The 22,492-nt window shown below is 38.5% G+C and overlaps 1 protein-coding gene across 3 annotated transcripts; it reads left to right on the forward strand.

The window, feature by feature from the left end:
• The first annotated feature begins 4,843 nt into the window (after positions 1–4,843).
• Positions 4,844–18,312, forward strand: vax1 (ventral anterior homeobox 1). 3 transcript variants are annotated; one of them, XM_057344158.1, is made up of 4 exons: positions 4,844–4,905; positions 11,613–12,564; positions 14,273–14,460; positions 16,418–18,312. In XM_057344158.1, exons 2-4 carry the CDS (start codon positions 12,348–12,350, stop codon positions 16,964–16,966), a joined length of 954 nt encoding a protein of 317 aa, XP_057200141.1. In that variant the 5' UTR covers positions 4,844–4,905; positions 11,613–12,347; the 3' UTR covers positions 16,967–18,312. The 3 variants fall into 3 exon arrangements, with proteins under 3 accessions (XP_057200141.1, XP_057200140.1, XP_057200139.1); XM_057344157.1 differs by lacking the exon at positions 4,844–4,905 and adding an exon at positions 11,395–11,520; XM_057344156.1 differs by lacking the exon at positions 4,844–4,905 and having other exon boundaries at positions 11,395–12,564.
• The last annotated feature ends 4,180 nt before the right edge of the window (positions 18,313–22,492 follow it).

Consider the following 22,492-nt stretch of genomic DNA (forward strand, 5'->3'; position numbering starts at 1 on the left):
TAAGAAAGCGTAAATTGTGAGTGAGATGATGCCCGCATGTTTTATCTTAACTTCTTAACTTTGCATGCCTCCACAAGCCTAAAGGCCAATTTATGGTTCTGCTTAGGACCTACTCTGCAACCTACGGCGTAGCCTACGCAGAGCCGCGTACCCTACGCTGTAGCCTGACGCGCACCTCTCCAAAAATGTAACAACGCGTCAACTCAACGTGGACCCTACTCGGACCGCAAGCGCTGTGATTGGTCGGTTTGGCAGCATCGTACTTCCTTCTACGCATTTCTGGCGTCTTCTTCCGGCAAGTTCAGAGTCCACAAAAGAACAACATGGCGAGCATCGACCAAGTACTGAGCGTCTGATTGAAGAGGTTCGGAAATGCACGCATCTGTATGACTCATCTTCGGCGGACTATAAAGACTGTCAGATGGCGGCGAATTCTTGGAGAGAGATTTCCTCTAACGTCGGTTTGGAAGAGTGTCAGCAAAAGACATGAAGAACTGCGCACTTTATAAACACTGTGCACGATCTTTTGCACTTTATTGGCTTTATGGATTTATTTTTTGTTTTACCTTTTATTGTTACTAGTTTTTTGAAAGTTTTATATTTGTGTTAATATTGCATTGTATACTCATCTATACATAGTTTGCACTTTTACATATTCTGTTCTTTGACTCTTGCAAATAAAGAACAAAATTGTGACACTTCCAGATCTTGGTTGCATTTCGTTTCATTTTTAACTACACAATTAATAGGGTGAGTTGTCCATGACAAAATATGATATTCTATCAGGGTATCATTTCAATACACAGTTTTGACATCTATGTATATACAGTGCTCTGCGTAAATGAGTACACCCCTTTGAAAAGTATACTTTTTTTCAACAATATCTAAATGAACACACATTAAAATCCAAAATGTGGACAAGACTTAAGTTTAATATAACATCTGTTTAACTTCTAACATGAAAGTAAGGTTAATAATATAACGGATTACACATTTTTCTGTTTCGATCAGCTCCAACTCCATTAAGATGCGATCAGCTTCCATTGTCGTTTACATACACTAGCATACACACAAAACATCGGCGAAGAAGAGCAAACCCGTGAAAACACAAAGAGCCAACTAGCGTTTCGGCGGTGTAATTGCAGTACGACGCATACTCTCAACGCAGAACCATAAATGTTCACGACGGCGTCTACGTACGTAGGCTACGCCATAGGTTACTGCGTAGGTCCTACGCAGAAGTTAAAATCGCGCTTAATTGTGCAGCAATGTAATTTACATAAACACATTTTGCTTGAATGATGGTCCTACGGTCAATTACCTTTTGCCAAAACTTTCACATCCCTTATATACAGACCAAACTAGTCAACGTGCATTGTTATAATTATGTTGCCAGTGCCATACAGTATATGTGCTTGTGCCCACATATGTGTACGACTTCACTTGTATTCTGAAAATATAGACATCATACAACAGGTATCATTTCCATATAAAACAATAAATATCACAGAGAGATTTTTGAAAACAAAACAGAGTTAGAGCCACGATGATGACAAGATGTTTCTAGGAAGAAACCAGATTAGCTTTATGCTGTTTTATGTCTGTCTTGCTCTCGGAATTATCGGAAATATGAGTTTCTGAGGTAAAAAAGGTAAAAAAATTACATGAACGCCCTCTGATGTCACGTTTCCCACTGGGAAGTTGGGAAATAATTTTGATACGCGAGTTCCCGAGATGGGCGGGCCTTACACAATCAATGTGTAATGTGTGCGGATGGGAGAAGGATTTCTGCTGTGACAGATATGATTTATTAGTTTTTCTGCAACAGCTTCATTTCCTTGCCTTGTCGTTAAATTAGTACATATTTATATAAATGAATAACCATTTGAAGCATACTGTATGTCTTATACACAGCGAAAATAGCACGTATTTCACCAATATTGCAGAATAGTCAGCAAGCTGACCAGTAAAACTTAGTCTTGGGTCTGGTAACTTTGGCCGCTTTTATTGGTCAAGGCCCGCCCAAAAGACAATATGACTGACAGGTGAAGCTACCAATCCAGTATAGTTTTGTGCTGCGTCATGTTTAGTGGCGTGGAAATGTCCCCACAATACACCCTTTTCACAATGACGTCACTTAACTTCCGCCTTTTTGCAAAGCAGTGTATCATAACATCCGTCTTGCAACAAACAAGAAGAAGAAGAAGAAGAAGAACTTCCGTTTTGCCGTCGCGCTGGAATTTAACAACAGTGAGAAAAAAAACTGACAGAACACATATTCAAGTACTTATCCTAGCACCTTCGCTAACACAAAAAGAAAACAAAACACTTACCTTCATAATCAAACAGGTACTGTTCAACGAAGAATTTGTATCCTTTCTCTAGCTTTGATCTTGTCATTAGTGAAAATTTGTCTGCAAGACGTTGTACATCATCTAGACGTATTTGTGGCAGATGTGCAAGCCACTTGGTAAACTCCATTCTGAGGCGCTAGCGGAAGTAACTTCTTCTTCTTGAGTTTTACTGGCGGTTGGCAAATCAGCTTATAGGTGCATTACCGCCACCTTATGAACTGGAGTGCTAGCGGAAGTAATGATACACTGCTTCGCTGCAGAACGGAAGATGCGTGACGTCATGTGAAAAGGGCGTATTGCCCCAGCCATACATTTTTTTGTTCATCCGAAGTTTCATTTTTTCATGCATTAAGTGCGAGTTAGCTAATGCATGCAGTTACTAATTTAGCACTGTTAAAAAAATCTGTGGTGGTAAATTTTAGTTTAATCAAATTGTTTGTGTAGTGATAGTGGGTGTGGGTTCATTTAAAAAGAGGACTTTCTGTGATGGTAAAGATCTAATACATATTTCAAAGTCGGATCTGGAAGCTTCTCTCCCATTAATGTTGCCTCTGGCCATTAAATACAAAGACTGATGAACACGGTGGTCTCTGTATTTTGGGGATTAAAATGAATTCCCCAAAATTCCTAAAGTGTGTTTCTAAAGTGTTTTTGTTAACATGACATGATAAAAGATATTTTTAAGAGTAACCTAAAAGTAGGTTGTCCTATTTTTAATAATTTTATTAGTAGCTAGCTACACAGCCAATTTCAGTTTTAATAATTGTAATATTATAAAAGCCTTACTTAAAGGGATAGTTCACCAACTAAATAAATATATCCAAACCTATATAAATGTCTTTGTTCTGCTAAACCAAATGAAGATAATTAGGAAGAATGTCAGTAACCAAACAGATCTCATCCCCCATCGACTCCCATAGTATTAATTTCCTTACTGTGGCAGTAAATGGGGGATGAAATCTGTTTGGTTACTGACACTCTTCCAAATATCTTCCTTTGTGTTTAGTAGAACAAATAAATTTATACAGGTGTGTAACAATCTGACTTGAGTGTGAGTAATTAACTCATGGCAGTATTTTCATTTTTTGGCGGAGTTCCCCTTTAACTATATCAATTGAAGCTGTGCATAATGGGAAGGTCTTCGCTTTTCAGTTGCCATCACATTAATAACCACTCCCTGGATGAAGAGCTTTCCAAAGATCTGATGGTCAAAATGACAAACAACAGATACCTGGATATGCTGGTGAGCTAGACAAAGACAGACAGAGGCTGCATCTGAAAGTCAGTTCACTTGTTGCCTCGCTGCTCAATCAGGCAATGACTTCATACTTCATACGTATATATAACGTAATAAAAGACAACCTACCTTTGGTTGTCCTAAAAACAGCTATAAACAAACACTCGCTTATTGCTCCCTGAACTCTCTGTAAGTCGCTTTGGACAAAAGCGTCTGCTAAATGACTAAATGTAAATGTAAACTAAGAGGAGGCGGACATGAGCTCCACTCATGGTAGTCGTTCCCGAAAGTCGCTCATCATTTGCATAAAGTTCAATTTTGCCACGTCAAGACACGCCCACTTCTTAAATATTTCATTTATATAAAATAAATACCTCAAGGTAATGAGTTAAAATTAATGAGGAATTCTAGGCTTACGTCAACTAAAAATGCCCAAACATTAGTTTTTTATGTTGTTGTTTTATATGTTTTTGCTGATGTAATTAGACAAAGTTAATTATTATTATTTGTTATTATTTAATCAAAATTATTAATTATTAATCAAACCAACTGATTCGATTCAGTTTTTCAAAGTGCTCGGAAAAACCGCACGCTGAGGACATCTGCTGGTCCAAAAATGTAAATGTTTGATGAACTGTTGCTTTGGTGTTCCTGCTATTGTATACAAAAATGTCCATGTCCTCGTCAAAATATTGGAAAAGATAATTTTTTTTTCATTTTATCGCAATATTGCAATTGTGCGAATATATGGTGAATTTAAAATGAGCTTTGTTTGTATTGTTTTAATTAGTTTAATCTGTTTTTTTTAAAATAATTTACGTCAATCATCGTTCTCTTACCATTTTCATCCTTTCACTCTTTAATAGTGTCGCTTTAACAGTTCTGACATCATGGTCCAGAAAGTGTCATGGGAGAAACTACATTGCAGATGTAGGCCTATTATGGATTTTATTAAATGGGTTTTGTGTTGTGGCGTATAAGTGTCCACCAAGTTTATAGTTACCTTAAAAATGTTTAGTGCCTAGGATCGACCAGAGCGTGTTTTTATATGGCCTACCATAAAAACCTACTGAATGACGAATAAATGCAACACCTATTGTTGTTACCACAAGGTGGCGTCAGTGGCTAAACAGTTGGACAATGAAAAGGACGCGTCTACCTCTTAAAATGTGATCAAAATAGGACTAATGTTTAATCTCGTCATCCGTATCTTTGTCAACCAGCATTTCCCTCTTCACCGTTTTTAGTTGAGGATAAGTAACGCCTATCGCTTGCTTAAAAACACGTTCTGCTGAAATATGTGTTTACTATGCGGTATGTAATCCCACTTTTATCGATTTGCTTTAAAATCAAGAAATGCTTTTGACAGTGTGATGTTTTTTTAGCTTAGTTTAGTTGTCTGAAATTTCCGAAAGCAAGCTAAAGTGGGACAATGGAAGGGGATGGGAGAATTTTAGTGTAGATGATTTAATCTGACATTTTACACAGGAAAATAGTTACACAGGAAACATTTCATTTCTACATTTAGAAAAGAGCTTCAAACCGTACAGTACAGGACAATGGGGTTATGTTTGACATATGTTATTTATTGCAATGCTGTTAACTATGCCATTTTAGAGGCCTTTTGGAGACAATTTAGTTTCACACACACACACTTTGGCAAAATGTTTTTATTCTTTCTGGTATTAAGTTGTCTATTATGTAGGCCTATATAAAGATGGTCACTGGCAGAAGAGAAGCTGAGCCATAGTATTGATCTAAGAAGATAGAAGAGAAGGAGTGGAAACATTGACCACATGCCCTCCAGAACAATTGTCTGAAAATCATTTCCGTTTGAAAGCAGCCAGTTATGTGTCTAAAACGTCAAAAAGACAGAACCTGCTGTCTGTGTCATTGCATGTGAAACTGTGAAGATGTTACGGGCCTGAATGTCACAGACAAAATATTTTGTCATTGGAATATACATAAACACTGTTGCCCACCTTGAATGTTTCAGTAAGATTTAAACAGCTATAGCATGTTTTGAGATTTACAAAAATACCTTTTCAGCATGTACACAACCAGTCAAAAGTTTGCTCATGCATAATTTATCCATATTTGTTGAGCACCTACAGTATTCAGGTCAAAAATCATCCATGAACAAAAACATTTTATTTTGTTGAAATTTATATACTGTATATACAGTATAGATAGATAGATAGATAGATAGATAGATAGATAGATAGATAGATAGATAGATAGATAGATAGATAGATAGTAATAAGTAAATATTGGCTCATCAATCTTACAATAACATCATATCTGAATAATAACCACGACCTGTCACGTGACCATTATTATTGCACAGATTCTTTGGACGCTTCTCTTGGTGTTGAGCACAAGTGGGAGCCATGTTTGCTTTCACGTGTCATTTTGGGGCCCCAAGCTCTTGAACTTTGCGATACTTCAACTAGATAGAAGCAGCTGCCTGTTTCATTTCTCCAATGCACAACAATCCACCTTTGTGCAAGAGAAATCACACAAACTGCCTGACGTATGAGAATAAACCTTTTTAGAATAACCCCTCTAATTGTCACCTGTCTTTCATAGTGTTTTCAAATTGTGCTCAGATTTGGCTGTAGTCATTCCCCAAGCATTTGATATATTGTAGACGGCAGAAAAGGGTGCCAGAAACATTAGCGGAATAAAGGTGCTAGCGATACAGAAGAGAGCCTGCTTAGCGCTACTAATAAGCTATTAGGAGCAAGATAGGACTCAAGTCTCTCCCCCCTCTCTCTTTCTCTTGCAGCCAAAACAGACTTTGTCTGGTAATGGGTGTATTAGCCGAGTACAGACACGCTGGTGTTTGCTGGGGGTGTGTGGAGAGCATTGGAGTCCTTGCATCCTTGAGTCCTTGCGTCCTTTCTTTCTTTCTTTCTTTCTTTCTTTCTTTCTTTCTTTCTTTCTTTCTTTCTTTCTTTCTTACTTGCGTCCTTTCTTTTTTTCTTGCTTGCGTCCTTGAGTCCTTGCATTCTTTCTTTCTTTCTTGCTTGCGTCCTTGAGTCCTTTCTTTCTTTCCTTCTTTCTTTCTTTCTTGCTTGCGACCTTGAGTCCTTTCTTTCTTTCGTCCTTGCGTCCTTTCTTTATTTCTTTCTTTCTTGCGTCCTTTCTTTCTTGCTTGCTTGCGTCCTTGAGTTCTTGCGTCCTTGAGTCCTTGCGTCCTTTCTTTCTTTCTTTCTTTCTTGGTTGCGTCCTTGAATCCTTGCGTCCTTGAGTCCTTGCGTCCATGCCCAGATTTGGCTGTAGTCATTCCCCAAGCATTTGATATATTGTAGATGGCAGAAAGGGGTGCCAGAAACATTAGCGGAATAAAGGTTCTTAGCGATACAGAAGAGAGCCTGCTTAGCGCTACTTTCTTGCTTTCTTTCTTGCTTGCGTCCTTGAGTCCTTGCGTCCATGCCCAGATTTGAAGTGGAATTTTGCCCAGAAACATTAGCGGAATAAAGGTGCTAGCGATACAGAAGAGAGCCTGCTTAGTGCTACTTTCTTTTTTTCTTTCTTTCTTGCGTCCTTGAGTCCTTGCGTCCATGCCCAGATTTGGCTGTAGTCATTCCCCAAGCATTTGATATATTGTAGACAGCAGAAAGGGGTGCCAGAAACATTAGCGGAATAAAGGTGCTAGCGATACAGAAGAGAGCCTGCTTAGCGCTACTTTCTTTCTTTCTTTCTTTCTTTCTTTCTTTCTTTCTTTCTTGCTTGCGTCCTTGAGTCTTTGCGCCCTTGAGTCCTTGCGTCCTTGAGTCCTTGCATCCTTGCTTCCTTGCATCCTTGAGTCCTTGCGTCCTTGAGTCCTTTCTTTCTTGCTTGCATCCTTGAGTCCTTTCTTTCTTTCTTTCTTTCTTTCTTGCTTGCGTCCTTGAGTCCATGCGTCCGTGAGTCCATCAGTCCTTGAGTCCTTGCGTCCTTGAGTCCTTGCATCCTTGAGTCCTTTCTTTCTTTCTTGGGTCCTTGAGTCCATGCGTCCATGAGTCCATGCGTCCTTGAGTCCATGCGTCCTTGAGTCCTTGCGTCCTTGAGTCCTTTCTTTCTTGCTTGCGTCCTTGAGTCCTTTCTTTCTTTCTTGCTTGCGTCCTTGCTTCCTTGAGTCCTTTCTTTCTTGCTTGCTTGCGTCCTTGAGTCCGTGAGTCCATGAGTCCTTGAGTCCTTTCTTTCTTTCTTGGGTCCTTGCGTCCATGCCCAGATTTGGCTGTAGTCATTCCCCAAGCATTTGATATATTGTAGACGGCAGAAAGGGGTGCCAGAAACATTAGCGGAATAAAGGTGCTAGCGATACAGAAGAGAGTCTGCTTAGCGCTACTTTCTTTCTTTCTTTCTTTCTTTCTTTCTTTCTTTCTTTCTTTCTTGCTTGCGTCCTTGAGTCTTTGCGTCCTTGAGCCCTTGAGTCCTTGAGTCCTTGCGTCCATGCCCAGATTTGGCTGTAGTCATTTCCCAAGCATTTAATATATTGTACATGGCTGAAAGGGGTGCCAGAAACATTAGCGGAATAAAGGTGCTAGCGATACAGAAGAGAGCCTGCTTAGCACTACTTTCTTTCTTTCTTTCTTTCTTTCTTTCTTTCTTTCTTTCTTTCTTTCTTTCTTTCTTTCTTTCTTTCTTGCTTGCTTGCTTGCTTGCTTGCTTGCTTGCTTGCTTGAGTCCTTGCGTCCTTGAGTCCTTGCGTCCTTGAGTCCTTGCGTCCAATCAATATGTCACCATATTATATTAACATAGTATGATTCAGCCACTCAATACATTATACATTGCTTGCTTGCTTGCGTCCTTGAGTCCTTGCTTCCTTGAGTCCACTCAATGTGCCACCATATTATATTAATATAGTATGATTCAGCCATTCAATATGTTATACATTTTCCTAGATGGAATATTTTTAAGTTGCACAAACAGCAGGTTACACTCTTTGTGTTAAAAGTACAGCTGACCAGTCTTCTGTTTCATTTGTTTTGTGTTTTACAAGTTGTACAATCCTGATCCTAGTGCAACTAGATCTTTGTTCTATAATGTGTAATCATTTTTTATAAAAACAGCAATACAAAAACGTGTCTGGTGTACAGTATGTGTTCTTAAGGTTGATCTTCTGTTTCATGAATGTTGAATTATGGGGGTCTGCGAGTTGCAATGACATTCAAAAGACCCACAGAGGCAGCAGCATTTCATATTTGAAACAAACTAGTGATCATACTCCTGACTTTTGCCATCTTGTTTAAGTAAATCTATTTTCATTTTCTCAAATCCATACGTGGTTCATGAAATTGTGCTGTCCTGAAAGCTGTGTAACCCAAACTGTGGGGAACACATCAACACCCAGAGTAAAAGGAACTGCACAAAATGTGTCTTTCAATCTTCAGGTATTGTCATGTAATTTCTTGTTTCTTATTTATATATTGATGTTTCACCACCTGTCTTTTTGTCTCTGTCTGTGTGTTTCCGCCCATCTCCTATTTGTTCTTCATCTCTTTTGCCGTTGAAGTGTTTTGTTGTCTCTAAATAAATGAGGTGTGTGAGTTTTGCCATTCTGACGCTCTGGGCTTTGCTTACTATCTGATGGGATTCGCACCAGCGTTGACACAATAGATGCCAAACAGAGAGGAAGAGGAAATGGCACTGATATTGTTCTGGGATCTTCAATGTTTGACAGCAGGTACTTAATTAGGGAATATCTGGATACTCTTGCACAGGAATATACGTAAATAAAAGAGAAACATAAAACGCTTCGGATGAAAACACAAAAAAATTACAGAAGGACATTAATTTGCCAGACAACACAAATTGCAAAAGGTGTTTTTAGGCACCCTCGTAATGCAAAGCAGATATTTGTTTTATAATTCTTTAAAAACCAAATAAATGTGCAAAAAAGAATTTGCAGTCACAAGCCTTTATCGCCATATTATAAAAAACGTAAATCCAGCTCATCCAGTCAGAATTTTTACATTGAAATGATCTGTTTAATAATGAGGCTTAGACTTGAATTAAATGAGATTTTAGACAATACATCCTTGATTTAACTCACATGACTTGAGTGGAACTACAGAGTAGATTGTTGCTTCATAGATGGTTTCAGCGGCAACAACAAACAAACGTTATGTGGCCCAAACTTAACTTCCGGTAGACATCCGCAAAGAATCAATAACTGTTGACAGGTTTTAATTGAATACAATTAATGTACAATAAAGTATTCATAGAAAGGAATTTTAACCAAACACAGACCGGAAGTTACATTCGGCTAGCGTGTGCGTCCGATGAAACCGTCTTTACTGACATACAAAAGTAGGGCTGTCAGGAAAACAGATTTTCACTTCACGGTTATCTTGGCCAAAAGAATTCCCGGTAACAATAATATCACAATATCTATGTCAATGTTTTTTTTTAACTAATAAATAATGCTATCAGTCAAATTCATACATTTAGTTTATTACTAAATCCTTATACACAAAAATGTGAGTGTAAGGATTAGAGAGAGAGTTTGTAACTATTGAAATGGAGGTGCTGAATTATTTACAATATCGTATGTGTAGAATTAACACAATACCGTTCATCATGGTTTTTAATATCACGGTTATTGACAATACTGGCATATTGTGACACCCCTAGTGAGTACCAATAAACTGTAGGGTCAAACATTTCCTGAGACATATTTGATTGGGACAGTAACCTTGCTGAAAAGACAATCTTCCAGCACTCTGAAGTGCACAAACTTAGTGCTGGTCATGGCTGCTGGCTATGCTACCATTTTACATGGATTAAAATCACTTGCAATATGGGAACAAACAAACGTGTAACAAAGTGCACAATATATTTGTTGTTAAAATACTTCTGACTTTTCCAGCTTAATATGCAGAGGCAACTGTAAGTAGTTCTATTTTCTCAGAAAAGCTTGTCAGACACCTGGAAAACCATTTAACAACCATTTTTGCTAAAGGTGCCAAACACTAGATAACTTTACAACAACAAATTTCAGAAAATACCGCTGTAATGTATAGTGCATTGTGTTTGTATAATATCGAGTCTTTATTTAAGACACCTTCATCCAAACTCTTTTGTCAGCATGTGATGGTTAGGTCCACAGCTGGTGCGTGTCCCACCACCCTCTCTTTCCCAAGCTCGTCGCAGAATCGCCCCGCTGCCCCAGAAGCCCCATTTGGAACCCTCCTCTTACCTTTTCTTTAAACAATCCCTCCCTCTTATCTTTTCTTTAAACAACCTTTCCTTCTCTCCAACGGGCTGCCCCACACACTCGCTAAATGAAGTTAGTCCAGCCCCCCCGTCCTCTTCTGCTCGCTACCAGACACACTCACAGAATTGTTTGTTAATAGTCCAATTAGATAATTGCCATCTTTCACTCCTTTTGCACTCTGTTTCCCATAAAGGAGTGAATGGCTTCAGCCGTGGGGGGGGGGGAGTTCAGCATGAAGAGGGCCCCTGGCCCTGCAAGGTGACAAGAAGGGCCCAAGCCTGTTCCTTGCTCACAACCATTGGCTTGAATTGAATCATTGTAGCCTAATCAATGGTCTTATTGGATTACAGACCACTGCTGTTCCCCCAGATATTGTTGCGTTGACAATGAAAATAGGCGAGAGGCTGAGTGGGTGGGTGTGTAGTGGTGTGGAAGAAGTGGGCGAGGGGAGGAAGAAGGGGTCGGTTTGGGTTGTTAGTCTTGGGATCTCGGGCAGGTTTTGTGGGTCAAGTTTTTGTCTTTTAATAGGCTTATTTTAAGTTAAGAGTAGTTGCACAACAAGATGGTTTGAACGATCATGCGTGGACCAGTGGGTTTCTGTTTTTATTATGGCTACTAGGTGACTCGGGGTGGTTGTTACACACTGTGTATGCTTGACGAAGCCTTGCTTTTGTGAATCTGCGTTCGTTACCGAAGTGGATTCCATTTTCGTCGTATCCCAGGTCTCTCCGCCTCCCTCACTGTGTCTCATTCTCTCTCTCTCAGCACTTCACCAATCTTTCTCTCTCTCTTTTTTGCACTGTGCTTGTATTAGCTCCGATGTGCAGAGGGTGCAGCGAGTGGTATCGGCCCGTTATCTGCTGGGGAGATTCATCAAACTGTGCGGAAAGTTCGCCAGCCTCAGACTGACCCAATATCTACGGCCCAAAGGGAAGGGGAATGGCTGCGCCGCACCAGGACGTCAAGGAATGAAGTGGAACTTTTCTGGTGGTCCTTGTGTTTCGCCATTGGGACCGTTGACTGCCGTGGCTCTTTGTCGATTCAAGACGAATCATCTACCTTGATCCTGCATGAACGAGGGTGAAGAGGGGGTAGGAGTCTGTGGACCCCTCTATCAGGACAAGCGCGTATTTCCCAAACAGTTTAGAGTATTCATGAGGTTACGCAAATGTGGAGGCAGCGAAATTACCGTAATCAATTGAAGCGGCGAGCATGCGTCCGTCCACAGCTCTGATTACCCGGAGATCAGCCTGATGTAAATGTTACAAGGAGAGGAGTTGTTAAATTGCTGTTGAATTTGGGTGAGAAGTCTATGATCATTGGACAAGTGAGTCTGCACAGAGATAATAGGGCAGATCAGTGGACCGGGCAAGTGCGGACGGCACATTAGCTATCTGACTTTGACTCAAAGCTGCTGTTTTACAGAAAGACTAAACCTGAATTACTCAGAATAAGCAGTGTGCCATACACTATTACATAAAGCTATCTTCACTCATTTTTGCCTGACGAGGATAAAAAGAGGAGAAATCTTGGGAGAGGATAAGATACTATGGAAGTTCGCTACAGTCAAGAATCGGAGTCCGGAATGCTGCTGAAGAATGGACTAAAAGAGGGGAAAGAGGGAAAAGATTCCCAGGGGAACATTTCCAAAACGTTCCTGAAAGACCAGCAGGAGTCCTTCTCCCCATCCGGACAGGTGGAAAACTGCGAAAAGAGCCGAACAAGCTCGGGGGATCCTGATTACTGTCGGAGGATTTTAGTTCGAGGTAAGTTTAAAAACACTGGCCTATAGCTTTCTTCAGCCAAAAACAAGAAACGCTTGTGCAGGAACATTATTTTGTGTTTTGTACCAGTTTGTTTGGATCACTTTTTGATTCATTTGTGAGCGTGTGTGTATAGATTGGGCACAGGTGTACAAGAGAGAAATGCATATACACTGAATAAAAAGTGCAGACAAGAGTGAGTTCTTTATTGAAGAAAGAAGCTCTGTTTGTTATTTTTTTACTGTTATTGCATTTAATAGCTGTCTGACCCAATTTCTTTGCTCTCTCTTTGTTGCAAATATTTGTAAATTGTATTACAATGTATTACAAACATTAACATTAAAGTAAAAAATAGTTTCTATATTTGGAATATGTCTGTATAAAGTATGACTCTTATAATAATGTTTTACAATGTTTTATATGTTTTATAAATTTAAGGAATGAGGTCTTTATTTTTATGAAAGAAAAAAACCTAAATAATAATACTTTTGTACTTAACTGATTACTTTTGTTATACTTTTCAGAATTTTAAAATCTCTGCATGTCCTGCTTAAGATTCTTTTTTTTCATCTTTTAAAAAATGTAGCAATTTATTTTTTACTAAGCTGTCTAAATTAAGAAGCATTTATTTATCCCAAAAATATATTCTTTTGCAGCATTTTTTTATCTTACTTTTTTCATTGCATGTGTTCTTAACATTTTTATAATTTCTTTGCCACCAGTTGGCTTTAAAAAACTAAACAATAAATTACTAGCATAGTTGTGGAGCCCCTCCTGCTTGTGTCAGCTGATTGTGAAATTCTGGAGAGCAATCAGCTCCATTAATTTATTTAGGTTGTGAAGCTAAATCTAGGTCAAACTCAGAGGCCTGTTGAAATATGAGGAAATTAACCTTATGGAATTATTGTGTGTTTGGATTTCTTTAATTAGTTTTCAACTGCCAATACAATTATTCAGTATCTGGATTTAAATATTAAAGTAGACCGATATTTCGTGAAAAAAGTAACTGAAGTTGCCACAAAACATTTTTAGACCTTGCTTAACGTCTTGTATTTTTTTTGCTAAATAGAGCTTGTGCTTCACACATGGCAAATAAAGTAAAAAAGCATTTTACTTTAATTTATATTAAATCGAACTCACTAGCTTACATGTTTTGTGTTTATGCTTTAAAATATCTTATTTATTTATTTACACATTACACTTTACACATTATTAATTGGATGTTTTTAGTAAATCAATCTGTTCTGTGATGGTATTAGAAGTACATTAGTAAAACTATTTGAATTAAATTGAAAAAAAATGTTTTTTGGACATTTATGCTATTTAATTAATATATTTAAATTGTGTTTAGCGTTAATTTTACCATATATTTTGAACAATACACTTTATTTTTTATCCATTATCATTTTTACATTTTTAAACGATAATAAATATATTTATGAAGGACATTTTAACACCCTCCAAGGCTGATAAAAATGTATTTCCTTTGTAAACAGAGATGTGAATTAATGCATTTAAAAAAATGAAAAATAAATGCATGATCCTGTATACTATGTAGGCTATCCAATATTTTTCAAAACAACAGGCTCCACTTTCAACATCTTTATTTTTTATAAACTGATTTATGCTAATTGTAGATATTAATAATGATGGTATTCGCAGGTGTGATCATTCTAACATACTTGCTGACATTTTTTTCCTTCACATTCAGATGCCAAAGGTTCGATTCGAGAAATTATTCTGCCGAAGGGTTTGGATCTTGATCGCCCAAAACGCACTAGAACCTCTTTCACAGCAGAGCAGCTATACAGACTGGAGATGGAGTTTCAACGGTGCCAGTATGTTGTGGGACGAGAAAGAACTGAACTAGCCCGACAGCTTAACCTGTCTGAAACTCAGGTACGCACAAATCCACAAATTAATACACCGATTCAGTTTTTCAGTTGCACACAATTCACAATAGAGACTACCAAACTAAGAAATACAAATATATCTGGACAATCACATGAATAGATTACATATGTCGTCCTTATTTAATTTATGTATGCACTTTTGACTTTCATAGATGTATACAAATTGAAATTGTGAGATAAATTTTGATCTATATTTCATGTTGCATTTTCATCATGTCTTCAGGGCACGTCAGTGATCTTATAAACATATTTCCGGATGATTCCCTTTTTGTGCCTTGTGACACTTTGCTAGTGGTGCAAAGGCCTGCTTTTAAAAAATAAGCCAAGCGATGCATTTGTGGCACATGCTTTGCAGAGGGGTCAGGAAGAGGTCACGAGTTTGAGATTACATGACTGAACTGTACATGCTCTCGCTCTCTCTCATGCACTTTCTATCTCTCTCTCTCACTGTACATGTCTCCCTGGATAATCTGCAGTGTAGGGAACCTCTGCCATATGTTTGATTACAGTAGTACGGCTAATTTTGGAACTAGTGTTTTTTTTAAGAAAACCTGTTCTTAGGTTTGCCTCTGACACATAAACTTGCACAAATATAAATTCATTTTAAATGTAAAAAAGATTTAAAAATTTGAACTGGAGTTTGTGGCTTTCCATATGTTTAATCTTTTTCAATCTTCATGTATTCAAACTGTCTCTATAGATTATCATTATTGATTTGGGTTGCCCTAATTAAACTTCCCGAACACCTGCAAACCCGACACGCCGTCTCAATGATTCTAATTCTATTGCACATTTGAACTATGTCACATTCTATCGCATCTTCTCCCCGCTAACGACTTTAAAATTCTTCTGCTCTTCTGTGGGGTGAAATTACAACAGTTAAAGCCCTGAGACAGATCAGTGCTGCTACCACAGAGAGGACAATAGAGTTCGCTTCACTAATGTCCTCTCTAATGCCCCATGGTGCAGTGCAGTTCAAATCCATGCCTTGATTACATTAAACCTTCCCGTGTCTCTTCTTGGCTGCCTGATGAGGAGGCTGAAGTGCCCCTTAATGACGGATTCGTGAAATCAACAATTTGTTTGACGACACGGATTGTTCAGTGGGAGAATCATTCCTTTTTTTGATAACAGAATGTGTTTTGCGGATATGAAGATATGCAGGAATGGCAATTAAATAAATGTTTTTCCTTGATCCAGGGACACCTGAATAGACAAATATAAACTGATTTTGACACATCGGCAAAAACTAGCATTCCATTATAACTCTGAAAGAAAAAAACAAAACTAGCATGTATTGATGTGTTAAATAGAGCTGAATATTCTTTCCTAAACATAATACAAATGTATTCTGAAACTGATATTTGTGACTTGAGCATGTTAAAATAGAATTACTGTAATTTTAACAGCAATGCATTTTAGACATAATCGCGACAGTTAAACTGTGTGACACTTTCTCTGATTTTACTCGTTCTTCGTTCATATTCTTTCAAAGCCATTATTGATCATTACTTCTAAAATAAATCTGAAGTAGGCTTCTGTTACTCTGTAAAAAATATACATAAGTATATATATCATTTTGTTCTATTGGATAATCAGGGAACTGCTAGTCCTCTTCTTTTGAAAATCTAAATTAAAAACAGCACATTGATGTGAACCTAAACAGTATTGATCTTTTCACTCTCTATGGCTCATGAAAAAATATTTTCTGGTGTTTGTTTAGCGAAATAGATTTTAGCCCCCTCCACATTTTTGGTGATTTCCAAGCATTAACTTTTTTCCCACTTCTCCCATTTTTGATGATATGATTTTTTTTTATTAATAAATTTTAATAATTAATGTTTTTAAAATTTGATTTAGTTTGACAAGTGACACATTGCAAACAGTGCATTCACAATATAATTTGCTCTGTTTTATTTAATCATCTCTCTCTTCTTCGGCAGGTGAAAGTGTGGTTCCAGAATCGCCGTACCAAACAGAAAAAGGATCAGGGTAAAGACTCAGAGCTGCGCTCCGTGGTTTCCGAGACAGCCGCCACCTGCAGTGTCCTGCGTCTCCTGGAGCAGGGCCGGCTCCTCACACCCCCAGGCCTGCCAGGGTTGCTGCCCCACTGCGGGAGCTCCTCGCTGGGCTCTGCACTGCGCGGGCCATCCTTGGGCATCACCGCTAATGGAGGTTCCTCCAGCAGCAGTAGCAGCAGCGCGGCCAGCTCAGGCACAGCCGGCGGGAGCCCCCCGCTGCCAACCGTGACCAGCTCAGGGACAGTCTCGGGGCTGCAGGGATCTCCGTCTGCCCATGGGCTGTTCAGCTTTCCAATGCCCTCTCTGTTGGGGTCGGTCGCGTCGCGCATCTCCTCCACCCCACTGGGCATGGCCGGGTCCCTCGCTGGGAACTTGCAGGAACTTTCTGCACGTTATCTGAGCTCCTCCGCTTTTGAACCTTACTCGCGGACCAATGGCAAAGAAGTGCTGGACAAGAAAGTTTTGGAATGATCACCGTAGGCTCTCTCTTTGTTCTTTTCTGGTTGTTTTAACGTTTGTTTAAGCTCTAAGTATCTCTTCTTTTTTAATCTCTATTTTTCTCGCTTTCATGTTGCTATTAACTTGAGTTTTTCATGTCGTCCTGCACACTTGATGCCTCTCACAACTGTACAGACGTGGACTCATTCTTGTACTGTACTTTTCAAACACAAGGAGTTTTTTGCACTAAATCACCCCGTTGTGAATTTTGACACAAACATGAGCTTGAGGAAGGAATGTAGCAGGAGATTATGGCGGGGAAGAGAATTGAAAATGTTTGCTGTGGCAATATTTTCGGGGCACTTTTTCCCCGTAAACCTTCTTTGGAGCTGGACAGTTAAATTCAGATTATACAGTGATCTGAAAAAGCTGCTGGGTAAATGATGCTACAGAACCCCTGATAAAAACTGAACATAACTTGTCATCATAACACAACATCATCTTTCACTATTTCATTTTGAAGTTGGAGAGTAACCTAAATAAGTGATTTTAACAAAATGGCATTTGCAGAGTCTCAAATACGTAAAAATACATTATATTTCAAAAGGTTGGCATACAACAGTCATATTGTGACAAACCGGTTCAGTAAAAAATCATGAATTTACCATATGAAGCTATAAAATCAAATGTCTATACCATTTTGTATTCGTTTGGTTAAATATGTTCTGACTTAATCAAAGGATAACACTGTCAAACCGTTATATAGTCCAATAGTCCTGTGTTCATTGTTCTCTAAATGGTTTATGTGAGGGTTCCCAAAATGAGTTTTTGAAGGCAGTCTCTGTGAGTTTGTATGTCTTAAATATGCAGTTTTTCTCCTCTGTGTGTGTGCTGGTACTGAAGTTGTAGTCCTGGTTTCTATGTTTACGTCCGTGTTTAAGCAAAAAAGAACCTTTTAAGAAAACTCTGGGGCTCAAATGTGGACGTCATTGTCTGTGATTAAGCTCTGAAGCATCAATTAGACCCTCGGATTATTGGACGAGATGTTTTGCCAAGAGCAGCACCCCTAACCGACGTGAAAGTTTTCCAGATGAATCTGATGCCCTTTCTGTTATCACAGCGAAGATGAGACTGTCTCAGAAAGAGCAGGGTACAATTATTGTAGTATAAACTGAAGATTGAAAATTGTTATTTTATTGTAAATTATTCACGTCTGTAATAAATAGATCATTAGTATATCTGCAAATAATGAAAGAATGAATGTATAGGGGGGCGGGGTTTCTGGTTGGTGAACCAATCAAAGCTCTGGTGTTGTTGTTAAATATCTTCAAGTTTGTGAACCGTGGTATGAGTGTGGATATATATTATATATAACTAAAAAAATCTAAACAAAGCAAATCTCTTCTTTCATTTATTTACCACTTTGTTACATGACACAAGAGGTTTTTGCATTTGACGGTTCACACAAATTTACACAATTTCGCAACGTATTTCTCAGCATTCCCTGCATCCAAGGTCACTTAACACTACCTACTCTAACACAACACTGAATGCTGTGTGATGTTAAAATATTTAAGAGACATAAGGCAGTAGACCTACATTTATAAGTGTATATTGTTGAACATGGTATATATTTGCGAATGAATAAGGGAAGAAATGCCATTTTACAAATTCATTATTCAGAGACAATTATGTTGGTTTTCATACTCCAAGAATGATGTACTCTATGTCTAATGTGCATGTCCTGGTCTGATTTTTTGACAGTTGAATAGTGGGCAGTCTGATCAAACTAACAATAGAAGATTCTGATCAGCATAGTTGAACATCTATGAGAAAATGGCTTTGACGACTGGCTGTAAACGGTAAAACTGATCCCAGATATAAAGTACAGGCGTCTGCTGGTTTACGTAATGTTAGTTTAAACACAAAAAATAACGATAAGGATTTTGAACTGATCAATGAAATACAGTGATCTTGCTCTTAAGTGAATTGAATGTAATTGAGTTGTGGATCTGAGGCAGATCAGACACCTCTCATTTTCCCACAGACAGAAGGACTGAACAAAACAGAATAAAGAAAACGTTGTCCTTGTGATTGAACAGACATCATGATTTCGTAGCACAACTGCATTTCGTGAAAGAGACTGAAAATGATAAAGGAAAAAAAGCGAAATTGTCTGTCTGTCTATAAGAATAGGGGGATGTTGTTAACAATGAGTTTGAAGGTTATAAAACCAGCAGCACAATAACAGATCAGAACCAGAACATAATATATTTAAAGTCAATTTATATATTCAAAGAAACTATGGTGTTTAAATAATAATTTTACCCTGTAGTTAATGAAATGTTGCTTAGCAAGGCCGGTTTAGTATTCTACGTTTTTGTGTGTGTGTTTATGTGTGCACCGACATTAGGAGACATTATAACTAAAGGCCTTTGTACTCTTTGGTACTCGCAGTATCTGAGCAGTATTCACTTCTCAATCTTGGGAATCTTCCTAAAAAAAAACCCCACACCAGTCATGGCCTCCTCGCTCCCGCCCCCTCTCTCTTCTTCTTGAAGCCCAATTAGGCTGAAGGTCGAGCTGTATTGTGGTTGGGGGTGAGGGAACGGGTGGAGACGACTGGGGAAGAGTGTGAAAGAAGGAAGGGGGACTGTGTGAGACCACCAACACGTTCCCTGCGTCACATGACCGGCCCTTAAACCCAGGCCTACAGCGGGAGGAAAGGCAGCATCCTGTGGGCGTTTTGTGCTCATTGTGAGTCTTTCACTTCCTCTTTTATTTGTGCTTACATATGGTGATCAGAGCTTAAACGCGCGTTGTGAAAGAACCTTGTACGGGCGTAGAGAGGGCTTGTGACCCCGATGTTCCTGGGGAGCTTTAAATCCTGTCACGGCTCTCCTGGGCCTTCCCTAAAGTGTCAAACAGGCTCGCTGGTTTTTATAACTGACTGATCCAATAAACCAATCAGAGGATTTCGTTAAGCAGAGCCCTTACACACGTAGGTACCTCTGGCACGTACACCAGGGGCCCGTTTCAGAAAGGAGGTTTAGTGAAAACTCTTAGTATATTAACCCTGAAATGAGGGAAACTCTGGGTTTTCCGTTTCAGAATGTGAGGTATGTCAAACCCGAGAAAGCGGGGTAACTCAAGCCCGTTTCTAAAAGAGAGTTAACTTTTACTTAGAGTCAGTAACCATAGTAACTTACTCTGTGAACCTAACCTGGTCTGGAGCAGGTTTTCTTTGGTAAACCCAGAATTTCTTTCGATCTCCTCCCCCTTTTTAAAGAGCAAGCTGTGTATTCAGTCTTTCATTAATACAGTCATTCATGGCACGCATTTTGATCACACAGAGACCATCTCAGTGACTAAAATGTCATATGAGCTTTTATAGAGGATCCTGTATGTGAAGAGGCTGCATTAATTCATATGGATGTTCTTTGATTTCAGGAGAGGAATTTAGGACCCAAGTGGAATTTTGTCATTTCCCTGTGCATTTGTATTAAAACTGTACCATTTTTCATTACAGTGAATTAGAAATATAAAAATATCTCATCCATCCTTACATCAATAACATCAGCCACCGTGGCCGTGTATTACATCAGAGCACAAATGGTAGTTTTCTATGGAGGATAAGAAATTACGTAAAGTGTATAAATAAAGTGCATGAATAAATTAATAAATACACGCCAATGCAGAAATGAAGTGATAAAGGAAATTCCTACCCAAAACTGTTCTGAGCAGGGTTCGAACCGATGATCGGTCTGACTTTGACACAAGAGTCTGACACACTAACAAGTGTCCTATTCACCATGACGTATTACATGCCTCACTAGAGTACTCATCAGGAGTTAGAACATATTTTTTTCTCGTATTTTTGATTTATTTCTGTTGTTTCATTCATTTATTCATTCATTTACTGATTAATTTGTTTGTTTATTACTGTTATTTATCTTTTTTCCAATTTAAACTGAAGTCATTTACACATTAAAGCACAGTAGTAAATCCACTGTATGCAGAGCGGAAAAGTGTTCCTCACTCACAAGCGCTTTCTGCCGCCATGTTGCTTTTTTTTGGTGCCGTTGCCATGGTGAATCATAATTTCGGAGCTCCATTGATCATAGCTTGTCGTAGTTGTGGTGCAAGCGCTTAACTCAAGGTAGGTCTACCCAGAGTTGATAGAACTAACTCAATTCAGCTGTTCTGAAACCAAAAACTCAAAGTTTCGCATCTCGGTGTTAAACAACTCAGAGTTCACATTTTAACTCAGTGTTGGTTGAACCTCTTTATTGAAATAGGCCCCTGGTCTCAGATGTGGCTTGTCTACATTTTGTGTGCCCTTAGGATAAAACATACCCCATGTTGGCTTCAAATTAAATGTGTTTGGGAAAAATCATGCACAATGCATGTTATCATGAAATAATATCATAAGTGATCAGTAATAATGTATGAACCGATATAAAATTATATACTTGTCATCATCAATTATATACTCATCTCAGTGCTTCTGTGTCCATAGATAGAAGTCAATAGGGGGACAATGTTATTCGATTACCAATGTTCTTCATCTTCTTTTGTGATCTGCAAAAAAAAGTCAAACAGGTTGGGTAAAGAATGAAAAAAATCTTTTTGAGTGAATTGCCCCTTTAAGTGTCTATAAAAATGAGAATGATTGATTATGACAGAAACTTGCTCGCCACATTACATATCAATAAGCCTATTACATATCTGACACAGCAGACGTCTCAACACCATAATAACCCAGACTCTTACGGGAATTCATAACTGTTGTCCAATATGGCTAATTTATACAAATTCATACAATGCACATCGTTAATCCATAAAAACAGGGCATAATATACTGTATTAACTGAAGGTATTCGTTTTTTACAGTTGTTTTACCTGTGTTTTACATTTTGCACTGCATTGAATTACATTTTAGCATTAACAGAAATGTCCGTAGTAAACGGATAAAGTACTGGCAGGAAATTAAATTACCAGTATATTTTCCAGAATTTTTTTTCTTTACAGTGTAATATCATTAGAAAAAATTTCAAAAAGCCCCACACCTAAACCTGACCATCACTGGCGCGAAAGCAAATAATACTAAACAGTTTTTTTATACGATTATTTATAAGATATTTAAAATGAATTATAAATAGTTAGTGTTGAAAACCCCGATGTTGTGTTAGATCACAAATGCGTGTTAAATCACAGAGCACAGGTTTCAAACAGTAACCATACAGGTGGCCACAAATCACTGCACTAAACCTACAAGCTATTCTGAAGAACAGAAAAAGCAGATGTTTGGTTGGCTCACGAGACCACCAGAATGGTTGTGTAATATTTTACGCAATTAAACATCACCGGATTTCTGTACTCTGTGTGGATTCATTTCCCACAGCATTTAAATCTCTGACTGTCTGCGTCAGAGTTTTTACCCTGCGTTTTGATTCAATTTACGTTTTCAAGGTCGCTTTAACAGAACAATAATAAATACATCAACACTCCAACCTCTCTCTGCCTGGAACAAACCTCACAGCACAGGCGTGGCGTTTT

This window comes from Triplophysa rosa, linkage group LG10, assembly GCF_024868665.1.
Source record: "Triplophysa rosa linkage group LG10, Trosa_1v2, whole genome shotgun sequence".
Taxonomy (NCBI): Eukaryota; Metazoa; Chordata; class Actinopteri; order Cypriniformes; family Nemacheilidae; genus Triplophysa; species Triplophysa rosa.